This window comes from Anastrepha ludens, chromosome X, assembly GCF_028408465.1.
Source record: "Anastrepha ludens isolate Willacy chromosome X, idAnaLude1.1, whole genome shotgun sequence".
Lineage (NCBI taxonomy): Eukaryota > Metazoa > Arthropoda > Insecta > Diptera > Tephritidae > Anastrepha > Anastrepha ludens.
The window spans coordinates 97,668,641-97,686,617 of record NC_071503.1 but is presented as its reverse complement, the minus strand read 5'-3'; the positions used below and the strand labels follow the sequence as shown (position 1 = coordinate 97,686,617).

The following is a 17,977-nucleotide window of genomic DNA, read 5'->3' as shown; positions in this document are numbered from 1 at the left end:
TCCCCTGGCAATACAAACGAAGTATGCAATTCTTGTGACGATTGTATTGATATTGATGCGGCTTGTTGCGAATGCGCTAACGGCACCTGCGTGACTGCGGTCGGTGGCGAAATATAGGAGGCACCTGCCTGTTTCTGTAGCACTCGTTAATGCTGTAGGAATAGTCTGTAGCTGTGCACTTAGCATTTCTACTGCACTACAAAGTGCGCTAACTTGCACCGCGAGCTGCGTTATGACTCACACGTCGACCTTTGATGGTTCTCCAACCTTTGTCAGGTTCGTATCAGTTGCCCGTGCTACACTTGCACCCGTTGGCAAATTCACCTTAATCTGCTGCATCTACACCCTAAATTGCAGTTTTTGCAACACGTCCTTTAACTCTGCTATTCTTAAGTGGTTTGGTCCATCCCAATTCTGAGTTCTGTCATCATGGACAGATTCAGAACAAACAACTTTATTGAGATCATGCTAACGACTGTATTTACATTTACATAAAATGAGTTCATATCCAGACAAAAGAATGAACTGTGTGAAAAATAGCAAATACAATGAATAGTAAACAAATATTGTAAAATGAATATACAGAGGTGCCAAATATTATACAATTAGCGATGACAGCTCCAATTATTTATTTATTTATTTCATCATAAAAGTTTATTCCTCAAATGAGATGTTATCGGATTAAAAGTACTCCCGATCAACTGCAACGCACTTATGCCAGCGTTTGATCCAGCTCTCAAAACATTTTTGGAACTCTAATTTCGGTATGGTCATTATAACCGTCTTCGATTTTTCCATTACTTCCTTTCGGTTGTTAAGACACCATACATTTTTACCAGAAGGTCAGACAGTAAAAAGGAACTATTAAAAAGAAAGGCTTTGTGGAAAAACAACTCGTTAATTTTGAATCATGATAACGCACCGCCGCACACTGCCATCATTATCCTTGAATTTTTAACCAAGAACGAATCGAAAAAACCTTCCAACAGCCACCGAATTCACCTATATGGTGTCAAGAAACAATTACGGGGACGTGTAATCAAGCTTATTCTCGCTGATTTCTTACAAGCTGCCCTCAGGTACCAAAGTAAGCGGCCGCCAAGTGATCGTGAGTTAACCGCAACTTCAATCTGCGTAAAAAGCGTGGTAACTTGGACTGGAGTTGGACAGATCGAACAGCCTATTCCCATATACCGCCCCTGTGGGCTGCTTGGGGAGGTATAGAAACATTCTCCTGCCAAAAAGCAATTCTTTCGTTGCGAACCTGCGATAGTAACGAATGGTGCATTTCGTTTAGAGCGCGTGAAGCACCAAGAAACGTGCGCCCATTGTCATTGAACAGCTGTGTGCATAAACCCCTTCGTGATATGAAGCGACGGAGCGCTGATGGAAACCAATCTGTCGACAAATGTGTTACCAGCTCTGAATGGATGGGTGAAGTGGTGAGACATACAAATCGGCATATGCATGAGCGTTTCTGCCCGATAAAGGAAAGGCTCGCTGTATTCGAATTTTAAGAAGGTTCGTCATCAATCCTTCAGCATAAGATATCCGCTGGCGTAAGCATTGTAACAAGCGTTCGTAATTTTTTCCTCGAGCGTAATATCCAATTATGCCGTCGGATTATGAAGAAAAGTGCCTACACTCCTGGATGTAAATGCTGTTGATGCTCAGAGGTCAGTATAAGGGCAATGATCTTGTGTCGTTTGTGTAGAATGATCGGATGTTTGACTTCCATATCCATGTTGGAGTTGGAGATTCATCTTTCTACTCGATGAAGGTGGTTTTCGTCCAAAAACGGCGAAAATTTTGTGATTTTTGAACGGTTACTTATGTTCTGGTTGCACTTCAATGAGTCGATGTGGTCCTTGATACAGCAAAAGTATCTTTCGCGCATTCATGCAAAACTATTAGCATAGGTTATATTATTTAGCACGTGAGCAGTTACTTTGAGGTGGAGTTGTCTGTCTCCCATCGGAAGCGTTCCCAGGCGGCGGATCGGGGAACCTCGGCATCCTGCAGGGTAAATGGGAAATAAAATACCACTCGCGGATCAAAACAGACAAACTCCTACTTGGAGGTGCGCATAGTTCAACTATCCCCAAGCTAGAGTATGGAGGCTAGCAACCTACTTACCTAAAACATGCACGGGCATGGTAAAAAAAAAACAGAAACCATCAGCCTTAGATTGAGCAGCTATCTGGTCAGCGTCTGTTCTCCATGTAAGAAGCGGTTGTACTAATCGCTTAATGCGAAAAGAACTATGAGCTTCTGACACCTGAGTATACGCAGTAAAATCTTGCAAAAATGGCTTTCAGAAGGATTCTTAGCCTCTTCCGCCCCGTTTAAGTCTAGTACTCACAAAGTACTCAAAGCGCATACGTAGTCTTAAATGTTCACGTAGGTTGGGTTGGATTACTCTTCATTGATTCCTGTTTGAAGTATGGCTCGTAGCACTGGACCCCATAAGAGTCAGTGTCAATCCTCGCGTGACCTCCCTTTTACCAAGAGACTTACTGTAACAGCGTACACGCGCTGAGATAGCGGTTGTAAGTTGGGGCCAATGGGACAGCAACAAAAACGATGTAAACAGCACTACCAGCATGCTAACAGAAGAAGCTATTGAGGCTTTCAGGAGGAGCTTCATTATTGATGCACCTATCCAATACGTTGAATCACGCCGTAGATTCCACGGTGACGTAAGACATAGAAGGTGCAGTGTTATCAAAAGAGCATACACAGACGTTCTCATTGAAATGGACTCCATGGAATGCTGCATAAGAATATTGTCTACCTCTTAACAGCAAATCGCTTCCACAGCAGGGAAAAATACTCCTCAGTTGGCGAACAAAAGCCGAGCTAAAGAAAGCCCAAGAGCTGCAGCCCAGATTGCAATAAAGTCTCCAGTGATTTGTCTCGACCACAAATCACAACTCAACCCAATGCGGAGGGAAGAGTGGAAAAAGATATAGAAGGAAAAGAAAACGCTGAAAAAGAAAAAGGGCACCATCAGGCCAATTTTGGACGCCATTATTATCGAGAAAAAGGCGCACGGTACATCATATACGGATATGTTGCGTGCTGTAAAGCACAGCAGAGAACTGAGGGACCTTTACGAAAAAGTTAAGACAATGCGACTTACACAAAAAGGGGGCCTCCTTATAGAATATAAAAGGAGTAAGGATGTAAAGGCCAGAAGTTACCAAATGGCTATTGAAAAAGCGCTGGATGGTGTAGCATCGGTGGATCTGAAAAAGCATATAATCACAATCCAATGTCTGATCACTGACCTGAATGCGGAGGAGGAGTTGTTTGAGGCGATTACTCAGCAGGCACTGGTGAGAAATCTAAAGAAGTCGGCGATACGAAGCACATTCACCATTTCTGGAGGTACACAGTCCATGTTTTTTGTTTTTTGGAGGTGGCAAAAACCCACCCCAGCTCCGTTTCCTTCCCGCGGGACGATCGTAAGGTAATACCTCACAGGAGGTGGAGCGGCCAATTGCTTCTTCATGAAATCTGCGCAGCTATTTAGCGTGGCGCAGTTTGGTAATTCCTAATACCGCCAAGTATTACTCCACGGGAAGGAGTATGGCCTATCGCCTCTACGTAAAAATCTGCGCTGTTGTTCAGCGCGGCGCAGTTTGGTAATTACTATTCTTGCCATGTTACTGACAGCGGACCAATGTTCTTCTGAGTCAAGCATGATATCTACTAGGTTACTAACCATTATAAGCTTTCCAACCCTGTCACTCAAATCTTCTCTTTCCAGCTCAAAACAAGGGAAGACAAAGAAAACATGCTCTGCATCTTGAAATAGACTGTCGAAAAAGGTGCAGTACGGGTAATTTTCTTGCTTAAATCTATGCATATAAGCCTTAAAGCATCCATGCCCACAAAGTACTTAGGTCAGGGAGAAATTTATCTGTCCATGCTTTCGATTTATCCATCTGGTGATACTCGGAATGAATATCGATTCCATAGTCCATAGTCCGTTCATGGAGTTCCTCTATTCCTATTTCCAAGTACGGATGCTTCGCTCCCGTTCAGTCCATCGGTTAGTCAGCTGTGGTGGATCCGCTCGATGTTTTTTTATTTCGGCGAATTCGAGTGTAGTCAGCTTAACTGGTAGCATACCCACGAGGACTAATACAGCATCCTCGGATACTCTGCGGAATGCGCAGCACACCCTGAGGGCCCATGAAGGCACCGGTATACCGATTTAATGCCTTTCATGTATGTGCTGCAGCTTGTTGCTTCGATACAGGCGGGTACCGTATATAGCAAGATGGACAATACCACACTGCTAAGCTAATATACATCCTAGTAGCCTGTCTCGGTCCTCTCGTATTCATCATAATACGTGTCAATGCAGTTACAGCCTTCGCTGCTTTATCGCTGGCGTATGTTAGGTGCTGTTTAAAGCTCAACCTGTGGTCAATCATTACCCCAAGATATTTGATGTACAGCTTAGACTCCAGTGCGTGGTGACCTACTCTGAGATTTGGTGTTTCAACTATTTTCCTGCTACTGATGAGAACTGCCTCTGTTTTATGGTATGCAAGGCTTAAACCACTAATGCGCAGTCAATCTTTTGTGATTTCGACCGCTTAGTTGCAAATCGCTTCAGTCTGGTTAAGGAATTTAGCAACGACTACGATTGCAATGTCGAAATCTATACCGACGGTTCTAAGATTAACTGTGGTGTAGGAGCTGGCTTCCATTCGGAGCCGCTCAACCTATCCTAGTCAATTCGTCTTCCTGACTGAGCTGGAATTGCTTAGTCATTGGCTTGAAGCCGCTTTGATATGGGTTCCCGGTCACAGGAACATACTGGGTAATGAGATAGCGGATGAGCTAGCAAGAAAAGGCTCGACACTAGAAATAGCGCAGGCGGTTGCAGTCTCCACCCCACTCAACACATTAAAAGCATCCATTGCTTCACACTATCATGATTTAGCAGAAAGAAGATGGAAGCAACTAACTACATGTATTACAACAAAAAACACATGGCCGGCATGCAAAATCTAAAGGACGAATGATCTGTTAGGATGCTCCCGGCCAAACATCTCACGCATCACTGCAACCCCTACAGGCCATTGGAAAGTAGGGGATCATGCAGCTAGATTCAATCTACCCTTCAATCCTATCTGCAGGAGCTGTCAAGCGGAAGGTGCGAAGGAAAGTCTTTTCCACTACTTACAGGGTTTGATTGAAAAGTAATGAGCCTTCCCGCGCGGAGCGTCTGCCAAGTGATCAACCGAATCGGCTAATGGGGGAAAATGATCGTTGGATCTTCCCCTTCCACTGGAAACCGGTCCCAGTTCGCTGGCAACAGCGGTGCAGTCAACATCGCTCCGCGCGTGAAAGCTGTTTTAAAAGTGTGTTGGGATTTTGCAGTGGCGAAAATGCAGCCATCGTTGGAGCAACGTTACTCGATCATCTTTTTCGACTCTCGAGTCATCGTCCACAAGGAGTTTGTACCTCCAGGAAGCACTGTAAACGCGGCATATGCTCCTTCGACTGAAAAACCGCGACGCCTAGGTTCGGCGCGACCTCGTCAACAGTTGGATCCTTTATCACGACAAAGCGCCGGCGCACACCGCCTTCGTCTGCACCTCTGCATTGGCCAAGACGGGGGTTCCAGTGCTTCCCCACACTCGCTACAGCCTAGACCGGTCCCCTCCGGACTTCTTCTTGTTCCCGCGCCTGAAAAGAAAGCTGAAGGGGAGGCGTTTCGACTCCATCGAGGCGATCCAAAAAAACTGTGACAGTCGAATTGAACGCGATTCCGGCGGATGAGTTTAAAAAATGTTTCCTGCAATGGAAGGACCACTACCAGCCGTGTATTGACGCTCAACGGTCCTATTTTGAAGAATATTAGTTGTATAAGCCAAAAGGTTAAATAAAACTGCTTAAAAAAAATAAGGCTCATTACTTTTCAATCAAACCCTGCATTTGAATGTCCAGGGCTAGCAAGGGCACGATTCCGTTCCTGTGGTAAGCCTTGCCTGCAGCAAATTAATGAGATCTCAGACATCGGGATAAAGAATTTGCTGCTATACTTGGACCTCCTCACTAAATGGATTTGACTTAAAACAAAAAAACAAAAACATGAAAAAAAAGACGACGCAAGACTCAATCGTACTATATATTCCAGAGAAGTGGGCCATGCACTGACCCCTGTGGGCTTCCTCCGGTTACTCTGCACCTTTTCATTCCTTTGTTGGTTTTATATTGCAGCACTCTGTTAGTGAAGTAGCTTGCAATCATTTTCCGAATGTAAACTGGGACTCGGAAGCGCATTTGGGATTCTGATCCAGTTCGCTGTATTAAATGCATTTCTTACATCTAACGTTGCGACTAGGCAATACTCTTTATCTCCGTAGAGCCAGCGATAACCTTCGATCGCTTTGTGAGCGATGCGCTTAACCGCTATAACAGCATCTGTGGTATAGCGATTTTTCGGAAGCCACATTGGTGCGGCGATAACCCTCCGGCACTATCGATTGCAGATTCCAGGCGTTTCACAATTAACCTCTCTAATATTTTGCCTGCCGTGCCCAGTAAGCATAGTGGACGGTAGCTTGAGGGATCTTTCGCCGGCTTAGACCCTTTTGGTATTAGCACTAGCCTTTGCAGTTTCCACTCTTTCGGGAATGTGCATTCTTCCAAGCAGGAGGTGTAAACATCCACAAAGATTTCTGGGTGCTTTTGGATTGCCAACTTAAGAGCTTCATTCGGGATCGCATCGGGCCCGGGTGCCTTATTGCCTTTAATTTGTTTGCAAATGTGCGAAATTTCGTCAGTGTTGGTCAAGCATCGGTTTTCATCGTCTTCCATACAGCTGGCAACGTTGACTGCGACGCAACGTGGTCAGCGCAGTATAACCGGACACGTCGTGGGCAGCGGTTTGAAGGCTTTTGTTTTTTTCATCACAAGCTGGTATGCAAATTGCCATGGATTGCTGTCAGCATCCTCGCATAGTTTTTGAAAGCACGGGCGTTTGCTGCTCTTAATTGCATTTTTTAGTGTTTTCCTTTTTTGCTTGAAGAGGAGTCTGTTCCTTTCAAAGCTGGTCGCACCTCTCGAACGCTGGTATGTTCGCCTTGCTCTATCGCATTCTTCGCGTGCTGCAGAGATTTTTCGTACGAGTTAGAAGACTTCGGCCCATCATGTTTGCCCTTAACGCAAAGTATTGCGAAGTGATCACTTCCAGTGTAATACTGCCTAAGGGACCATCTCGTGCTACTCACGAGGCTAGAGCTAACAAATGTCAGGTCGATTATTGACCCTTTCCCTGCTCTTCGAAATGTTTGCTGATTCCCAGAATTCATAAGCGCTATGTTAAGCATAGCGAACGCTTCTAAAAGGGCTTTTTCTCTAGGGGTGGCTCGGGAGCATCCCCAGTTCACTACCCAAGCGTTTAAGTCCCCAGCTACAATAACCGGGCTATAATCTTTAATGTCATGTGCGAGTTCTTCCAGTGCGTGTATAGCTTCAGCAAGGGTTAAGCTAGCTGTAAACAAACAGCTTAAAAAACGGGCTCGTACATAGCCCCGTGTAGTGTTTATATTTGTCATTCGTAACCTATTCATTCCACAATTCCATATAGCTGATTTTCTCGTTGTGCCGGATACCCAATGTCGTATTCAGCCCATGTAGATGATGCCAAAAAGATGCTAGAGCTAGAGCATCTCAAAGTAGGATGGGTCAGATGTCGAGTAGAAGAAGTTACATCATCGAGTCGGTGTTACAGATGTTGGACATACGGACATGTAGCTACTGCGTGTAAAGAACCTGATCGAAGCACACTTTGCAGACGATGTGGAAAAGAAGGCCACCAGGCAGCAAGCTACAAAAATTATGAAAAATGTGCGCTGTGTATCGGAGCACATGCAGCTGGCAGCATAAAGTGCCCGCGCTATCAAGAGGCGGTGCGCCTAAGAAAAACATGACAGTTCTTCAACTTAACGCAAGCCATTGTTAAGCAGCTCAGAACCTGCTATGGCAGACTGTAATGGAACAAAACACTGACATACTTGTGTTTCTACTTTCTGAATCATTTGAAATTATTGCCACCCACAATTGGACTGTGGATACTAACATGGGATCGGCGGTTTGGCTGGTAAGCACTAAAACTCGCCAGTGTAAAATGCCGACAGTCTGGACCGGTTCTACATGGAGCAAACCGGACTCACTAATTTACCCTTTACAAAACTTAACTTGATTGCGGGAATGTGTTTGTTCAAATGAAAAAAATATTTTTACACGAAAGATATGTAATGGCAGAACTAACAAAAACAATGTTTCCGCGTAGAACAATTTAAAAAGTAAGTTTTATAAGCGTTAGTGATGCCACGTTACGCGAATTACAATAAAATTAAATTAATAAAAATGAAGATGTCGTGCATTCTGTTCTGGAATAAACTTCTATTTTGATTTTTCTGAATATATTCCGGGAAATTTTTGGTCAAGGTGTTATTTACTTACACGAACATAAAAAAACTCTATTTCTCTTCGGGTCGAGTAGAATAACATTATTTATAGCCATGGTAGGCCACAGTATAATAAATAGAATGATATAAGAAATTATTGAGATATGGCAGAAATTTTAACAGCTTAGATTCCTTGGTTGATATATCTGTAGTTACTTCAGCCTAATCCATCAGCAAAGATCATTTCTAGTTGTGACGCCGTCGTAGTTAATACGCATTTAACATTTATATTAGAGTTTAATCTTAAAAGTACTTAATATACATTTTGCTAATTATAGGTTTACAGGTTGTATTGAATTCGATCCTTCGAGCAATGATACCACTTTTACATATTGCATTGTTGGTATTGTTTGTTATCATTATTTATGCAATTATCGGATTAGAACTGTTTTCGGGAAAATTGCATAAAACATGTCTTCGTCCGGATACTGGTTTGTTTGATTAAAAATACATAAAATTAGTCTTAAACCGCTTTTGCCTTCTTTCGATGACCGTAGGTGAATATATGAAGGAAACGCATCCCTGTGGAACTGGATTCCAATGTGAGGACGGTTATGTTTGTCACGAAAAATGGGACGGCCCCAATAATGGAATAACAAATTTCGACAATTTCGGCTTGGCTATGTTGACTGTGTTCCAATGCGTAACATTGGAAGGTTGGACAGATGTATTATACAATGTAAGTCATCCTTGATATTTAAATTTTTTTAAGTATTATAATAACTGAAAAATTTTCTTACGCTTGCAATTTAATAGATTCAAGATGCCATGGGGAGCACATGGCAATGGATATACTTTGTTTCAATGGTTATACTAGGTGCCTTTTTTGTAATGAACTTAATTCTTGGTGTGCTCTCCGGTGAATTCTCAAAAGAGCGAACGAAAGCCAAAAATCGCGGTGACTTTCAAAAGCTTAGAGAGAAACAACAAATCGAGGAAGACGTACGAGGGTATCTTGATTGGATTACTCAAGCTGAAGATATTGAACCAGATGGAGATGGTAGTTTAATGCAAGATGGTAAAGGAAAACAACTCAATGAGATAAATTCAACTGATCAATTGGAAGAGGAGGGTCAGGAAGTTCAAATATCAGAATCGTGGTGGCGCAGAAAGAAAAAAGACTTGGATCGTTTAAATCGGCGAATGAGGCGGTCCTGTCGTAAGGCTGTAAAATCACAAGCTTTTTATTGGCTAATTATAATATTGGTGTTTTTAAATACTGGTGTCCTTGCTACGGAACATTATCAGCAGCCACCTTGGCTTGACAAATTTCAAGGTATTTGTTTTTACATTATTTTTCCTTCAAGTAACATATAGTTTTATTCAGATTATACGAATATCTTCTTCATTGGATTATTTACCTGCGAAATGATGCTCAAAATGTATAGTTTGGGTTTTCAAGGATATTTTGTGTCGCTGTTTAACCGATTCGACTGCTTTGTTGTAATTGGTAGCATAACGGAAACTATACTGACTAAAACGGAAATAATGCCCCCACTGGGAGTATCGGTATTACGTTGCGTTCGTCTTTTAAGAGTTTTTAAAGTCACAAAGTAAGTTACATATATTATGTGTAGATTATCATCTATTAGAGTTATCCCTTTATTCCAATATTTGAATTTTATAGTAAATTACTCAAATCCTGCTATTCTTAGTCTCTTCCACTTATATTTCGTACTTTTTCACTTACCTCCTCGTTCTTTCCCTTAACAATTAGAATATTTGCATTTCCCGGTTTCGGCCGTAAATGGTTATTAGTGAAAAGTATTTTAAAAGGATTATGTATAGAGTACCCATATTTTAAAAAATGAGAGTTTGAAAAAGTATTTTAAGTATTTTCAAAACATATAAAATACTAGTAAGAAGTAAGGAGCAACCATCCAAAAAATATATATGAACATACATATATTACAAATATTTTTACGTTGCGTTCGTCTTTTAAGAGTTTTTAAAGTCACAAAGTAAGTTACACATATTATGTGTAGATTAACATCTATTAGAGTTATCCTTATATTCCAATATTTAAATTTTATAGTAAATTACTCTGATCCTGCTATTCTTAGTCTCTTCCACTTATATTTCGCAACAATCCAAAAAATATATCTAAACATACATGCATTACAAATATTTTCATTATACGTGCAACGATCAACCACTTAACACACGTACCGAACTTTATATACCGCGCACATTCTAATAAGGTTTAGTTTGGACTGACTGTTAATTTTTGAAATCAAATAAACTCACAAACATTGAGAGCTATAACTTTTAACGTCAGAGGGACAGAAAATAACGCCATTTGTATTGAGAAGCAAATGATCGCTTCATGTCAGAGTCCTATCGATCGCCTAATTGTATTCCGCAATTAGTATACAAAAGCAAATAGAAACAGTTGAGGCTACCACAAAAATCTACACTATTGTGGGAACACAGGTGAGAGTGTCGTACGGGAACACACCTATACCTATCAGTGTGGCCACACTGATTTCATTATTCATTTTTATTCACTATTCAACTTAATTTAACGCAGAGTTTAACGTCGTTATGAATTCGAAGAAAAGAGATCATTCGAGAAGCGTTCTTGCAACTACAAGCCATATAAAAATTATAGTTCTTTTACAAGTTTTATAATTATTTTATCTTAATCTTGAATTTTCATAGGAAATAAGGCGTGTTAATTTTAATATAAAAGTATATGCGGAGTTTTATTCCCCCACATAATTGGTGACCCCTACAATTTACCAATATGGCGATACTGACCCCGTCGTACACAGCGGAGCGTCCAACGAAGAATTTTTCGAAGCAATTAATACCTCCCAGCTACAAACACCCTTGGCCGCACACATCGCCCGGTTCGAACGATTGGAGCTGCCACCGTTTTGGAGCCAACAAGTCCAATTATGGTTTGCAGCAACCGAGGTGCAGTTCCAGCTCAGGAAGATCACAGCGGATGCAACGAAATACTGTGCAGTAGTCGCCCGCCTTGACCAAGACGCGCTTATGATTGTGGAGAACATCGTTGCGAACCCACCCTTATCAGATAAGTATACTGCGTTAAAGGAGGCTCTGGTCAACCATTTTGAAATTCCGCAGGAGCGCCGGTTCAAAATGCTGCTGTCTGGAATTGAGTTGCGGGAACGACGCCCTACTGAACTTTTGGCAGAAATTAATCGGCTAGGAGGAAACAATCTGGACCCATCATTCGTCCGCTCGATGTGGCTGGATCGACTTCCTCTACAGATTCAATTAGCACTCACCGCCACTGGTGAACAGGACAATGCTAAACTCGCACAGACAGCAAACAGGCTTATGGGAATTCAGCGTGACTCCGAAAACCACTGCGTAATGCCAATCGCCCGAGAGATTGTCGCCAGCAGTGGTATACTGAAGCAACTGGACGAGCTAGCTAAGCAGGTCGAGAAACTAGCACAGAAACTTAACAGATCAACAGTGGGCGAAGACAGCCAGAAACACTTCAACAACTCGACAAACGTATCTCGCAGAACCACCGACAATACCTCAACATCCACGTGCTATTACACAGGCCGACAAAATTTAACCAACATTCAGACCCAGAAACCAGACTATATATTTCCGAAGGTTTATGATGCGCTGAATCCAAATCTGGCCTCAGAATTGCTCTATTAGTTTGAGTTTTCGAGATATCCTAACCTAAAAGTGCAAAAAACCCCATTTTTGCCCATATTTGAGGTTATGTAGCCTTGCAGATGTTTTCTTTCACCAAAATTAAAGGATGGCATCTTTAAATACAATCCTTCTTTTTTCCAATGGCGTTTTGTTTGCTCAAATATCATTTTTTTTCGCAGAGATATCGCATTTTGAAATTTTCATGTTTCGAAATTTTCCTACACCTGAAAATCGATTAAGATAACATAGACATGATATAGTCGATTACTAATTTTCTTGGGTTTGAGGGCCTGAAATATATGGATTAATAGTATGTAAATTTGGGGTTTGTGGGTAAGCCTGCTTGCGGCATGATAGGGGTGGTTTCTAGGGGTTAGGGCTGTGTGTGACTCGGTACCCAAAGGTTAGATAGTGTAGGGGTGTGGTGAGTCAGCACACTTATGGTGTGAGACAAAATTTTAAGAAAAATAAGACTCAATTCAAGAAAATTAGTAATCGAATATATCATGTCTATGTTATCTTAATCGATTTTCAGGTGTAGGAAAATTTCGAAACATGAAAATTTCAAAATGCGATATCTCTGCGAAAAAAAATGATATTTGAACAAACAAAACGCCATTTGAAAAAAGAAGGATTGTATTTAAAGATGCCATCCTTTAATTTTGGTGAAAGAAAACATCTGCAAGGCTACATAACCTCAAATATGGGCAAAAATGGGGTTTTTTGCACTTTTAGGTTAGGATATCTCGAAAACTCAAACTAGCAAATTAATTTTAGTTATCAATCCGAATTTTGCATGGACAGAGAAGCAGATATTAGTTTAAATTATTTCGGATACTTTTCCTTGTAGACTAGTGTTATCATCGGAGATTCGGCGAACGTGCCAAAAAGTGCACGCAGCCTTGTGCTTTTCAGGGAAACGCCAATCGCCCCCAGTAGACACGGCGGCAAAATAGAAACGTATGGTGAGAAGGTCATCGTGCTCAACATCGGCTTTCAGCGACCGATCCGTTGGATTTTCCGCATCGCTAAGGTGCCTTATCCGATCATAGGTGCATATCTCATTCACGCTCTCGGGCTAATAGTGGACCTCAAGCGCGGTCACTAAATAGACCCCAACTCAGACTCGCACAGCATAGGATCGTACGCTACGGCTCCGGTCACGGCCATCACAGCTTTTCCTCAAACCAACAAATTTACAGCTATCCTCAAGGCTTTTCCGGAATTGCTGGGTAATCCCTCCAACCTCACGGCATCCAAGCATTCCGTCAAACACTTTATACCAACCACTGGGCCACCGTGCGTACATTGCGTCCGACAGTTATGCCCGGAGCGCCTCAAAGTGGCCAAGAGGGAACTTGAGCTAATGGTCGAGTTGGGACATGCCAGACCGTCAAACAGCCCTTGGGCCAGCCCACTGCACATGGCTAAAAAGAAGAACGGGGACTGGAGACCAAGCGGCGACTACCGTAGGCTTAATGAGAAAACCATTACCGACCGGTACCCGATAGAGCTCCGCAATGACTATTCAACAATTTTAGCAGGGAAAGTCATATTCTCCACCATAGACCTTCGGCGGGCATTCCATCATATCCCGGTGGCAGAGGAAGATATAGCAAAAACCGCTGTAATAACCCCGTTTGGTTTGTTCGAATTCGTTAGTATGCCTTTCGGACTACGCAACGCAGCACAATCGTTTCAACGTTTCATTAACGAAGCGCTCACTGGACTCGACTTCGTCTATGCTTACATCGACGACTTGCTCGTAGCATCGAGTGATGAACAGCAACACGTACAACACGTCCGATTAGTATTTCAACGGCTCACCAAATACGGCCTTTGCATTAATGCAGGAAAGTGTGTTTTGGGAGCAGCTGAAGTAGATTTTTTGGGTTATCGGGTAACAGTGCTCGGGTCAGCACCACTTTCTATCCGAGTCCAGGCACTACGCGACTTTTCCAAGCCTAAAACGAGTATTAACTAAGGAGATTCATTGGAGCAATAAACTTCTACAGGCGACACATTAGAAATGCCGCTACGACACAGGCGCCTCTCAACGAATTTCTGAAAGATTCAAAGAAGAATGATCGGAGGCCAGTACCATGGACAGCAGAGGCAGACAAAGCGTTCGCATATATCAAGGAACAACTCGCAACCGCGACTTTACTGGCACACCCTTCACGATCCGCTGAACTTCGTATCACTTGCGACGCATATAGCACCGCTTTAGGGGCGGTATTAGAGAAAAATAACAATAATATTTGGCAGCCGCTTGGATTTTTCTCTAAGAAGTTATCACCCGCGCAGATTGACTACAGCACGTATGATAGGAAGTTGACGGCTGTGTACGAGGCCATCAAAAATTTTCGCCATTGGGTCAAAGGCCGCGAGTTCGTTGTGAGAACGGATCAAAAACCCCTCAGCCCCCTTCCGACAGCAATCAGACAAATCATCTCCGCGCCAAATCAGACAGCTGGGATCCATAAGCCAATTCACCACGAACTTCGAGTACATTTCCGGTTCAAACAACAATGAAGCAGACACGTTTTCTCGCGTGGAGACTATGCACATCAGCAGAGATCGACTACGATGAACTATCGCACGCCCAGGCCTCGGACGAAGAGTTACAGTACCGGCTGACTCATCATGAAAATTCAAAATCATAGCTCAATGGTATATGTGACCATGCATGAATAAGGATGTAACTCAGTGGGCTCGCGAGTGTGTTCCATGCCAGCGCTCTAAAGTAGGTCGCCACGTACAGCCGACTCCTGCCGAATTCCATAGCCCAGACGAGAGACTCGACCACGTCCATCTGGATTTGGTTGGACCTTTGCCGGAATCTCAGGGGTACAGATACTGCATGACTATGGTCGATCGATTCACAAAATGGCCCGAAGCAGTACCCATTAGAGACAGCATGTCAAACCCAGTTGCCAATACATTCTACGGTAGCTGGATTGCTCGATACGGATGCCCCAAGCTGCTCACCACTGATCAGGACACACAATTTGAATATGCGCTCTTTACGGCCCTATCTCGTTTAGTGGGTGGCAAACGCATTCGTACCACGGCATACCGCCCTGCAGCAAACGGGTTGGTAGAAAGATGGCACCGCACTCTTAAGGCGTCAATCATGTGCCACCAGATTCCACAGTGGACTCAGGTTCTACCATCGGTACTTTTAGGCCTAAGGACCTGCTATAAAGAAGACCTTCAAGATTCACCCGCGGAGTACCTCTACGGAACAACCCTCCGAGTGCCAGGTGGGTTTTTTTCAGACGGAGACCCACCAGTGGATTCCCAGTCTTTCCTCGAAGATTTCCGCGCACATATGAGAAGAATCAGGCTAGCTCCTACAACACACCACGGTCGACAGAAAACGTTCTATTTTAAAGAGTTGTCCGCGTGCACACACGTATTTTTGAGAGTCGATGCAAACAAACGACCTCTCGAGCAACCGTACTCAAGAGATTGGATGAACGGGTTTTCACCATAGAAGTCAATGGCAGAGAAATAAACGTAAACATCGAACGGCTCAAACCAGCCCATCTAGCCAGACCAGCGAGTTTGCAGCCTTGCACCTCAACGAGCCTACCCGTACTACACTAGGTGGAAACCCGCTCCACGGGTTAATCATGAGCATTAAACTCAACCTTATGGGTCCCCAGATAAGGCTTTCATTTATGGGGAGTTCTGTGGGAACACAGGTGAGAGTGTCGTACGGGAACACACCTATACCTATCAGTGTGGCCACACTGATTTCATTATTCATTTTTATTCAGTATTCAACTTAATTTAACGCAGAGCAGAGAACGTTATATATAGAGAATTCTCACGAGCTACGAATAGTGTGAATTGTCAAAAATGAAGTCTAACCGCCGCCGGGGTGTGGTGAAACTTTTAACAGAGATGTTTACAGCGATTTCTCCTTTAGCATATTGGCCCTGCACAGTTTTTGGCTTCTGTAGGAAATCAAATTGACGAATAGCAGACGGCATTTTGCAAAGTATTTGCTTGTGCATTTTTATGTTCCCTTGATAAACGAAAATTTATTCAATTTGTATTTTCAAACAAAGGTGATGAAGAAAAAACTATTGAATATTTATTATATGCGCCAACATTTCAAATCAAAGTAACTTTAATATTTTGATTTAATTAAAAAAAATACATTATAAAACAACCTCTCACATTTTGGTATGTGCGTTTTAGTAAATTTAAAACTAATCAAATTTGATGAAAATGTTTAGTAATTTTTTGAGTCGAAATTAATTCATAGCATACAAGTGCTTTGGTATATCGTCATATGTATTTACATTTGAATATGCATTTACATATGTATTTGTTCCTTTGGCAAACCAAATTTTTTTCAATTTACATTTTATTACAGGGAATAATAATATACATATGGATGCATTTTCTAGATAGTATAAAACTTTAAAATAAATAAAGGAAAACTTCAAAGAAACGTATTTGCATATATGGGACAACTAAGTTCAATTGCATCTTTATTAATATAGTGTTGCACGCATACATATGTGTGCACTGAAGCAACATGACCTACCTCACGAGCATCGCCTTATCATATTTCATGCAATAATTAGGGTGTAAATATTCGAATGATCGAATTCCTGCAAATGCTAAAACAACTTCTTCTGCATATGCATCGACGTGTGTACATGTGCGTATATGCACACTTGATCCCTAACTATACCTATCTATATATATATGAATTGATCAAATCAATAAATTCTGTATACAAAACGCTTCATTACCAGGCACACAGGAAGATGGCATATGCAAATATAAATATGTGAATTGAATTCAAGCAAATCAATGCTTATTAATATACACATATGCATGTACCTACATACAACCGCACACACAGGGCACTCACTTTATTCCTCAAAATGCGTATGTCGTTCAAAGCTAAAATTCTATGCCTAGCGTCTACAACAGAGTTCCCCAAACTTTTTTGTGTCGTAGACCCCGTGCCATGTTTTTCCGTGTTGGGTTTCCTGTAAATTTCTAACTGTAGTGAAGTTTAGTGTTAAAAACTTAAAGTAAAAACACATGTTAATTTATACTTTTATTAATTGAATATTAATGGAATTTAAATTAAAACTACTCAAAATAAGTTTTTGTATGTAATATTTTTTATGTAAAATATACGTAACAGAAAATAAACTATAAATAAAATAACATAAGCAATAAGTCAATATTTTTAGTGAGAAGGATGAATCTGATGCTTTAATAATAAATTATCAACATTTGGCGTCAATTTTGTAAGGGTTAATCTTAAATCTCCACGGCTAATGATGCCTTTCTCTTTGTCGCTTAAATCCGTTACAGAAGCCATGGTTCGCATACATGAAATCATGTGCCTCATTAGAAATGATAAAAAATATAAACAATAATAATTATTATACAGACTACATAAGAAACTGCTTACTTAAATTTAAAATAAAATCGAACTCATATGGATACCAGGACACGCGAAAATCAAGGGCAACAAACTAGCAGATTTAGCAGCAAAAGAAGCACAAAACCGCCCCCTAACTATGTCTCTGAACCTCCTACACACAGATATTAAAAAACATATAACAAAAATATTCACAAATAAACAATACTCCACATTCGAACAAACAACAAGCTGGTACAAATTTGTTAACCCAAAGAAGCAAGCAATCAATGAACACACATAATACTAACATAACTAGAAGGGAAATAACAAAAATAATTAGACTACGACTTGGGCACACACGACTAACACACGAATATTTAATAAAAAAAGACCTAAACATCTGCAAATACTGCAATACCTCAGCTCC

At 41.7% G+C, this 17,977-nt stretch overlaps 1 protein-coding gene across 1 annotated transcript in view; it reads left to right on the top strand.

Annotated features, from left to right (window-relative positions):
* LOC128870493 (muscle calcium channel subunit alpha-1-like) overlaps positions 1-17,977 on the top strand; it is a 139,662-nt gene that overhangs the window by 48,135 nt on the left and 73,550 nt on the right. The window contains exons 2-5 of the mRNA XM_054113170.1: positions 8,777-8,929; positions 8,996-9,177; positions 9,255-9,774; positions 9,826-10,051. Coding sequence (XP_053969145.1) covers positions 8,777-8,929; positions 8,996-9,177; positions 9,255-9,774; positions 9,826-10,051 — 1,081 coding nt within the window. The remainder of the gene's footprint in view (positions 1-8,776; positions 8,930-8,995; positions 9,178-9,254; positions 9,775-9,825; positions 10,052-17,977) is intronic.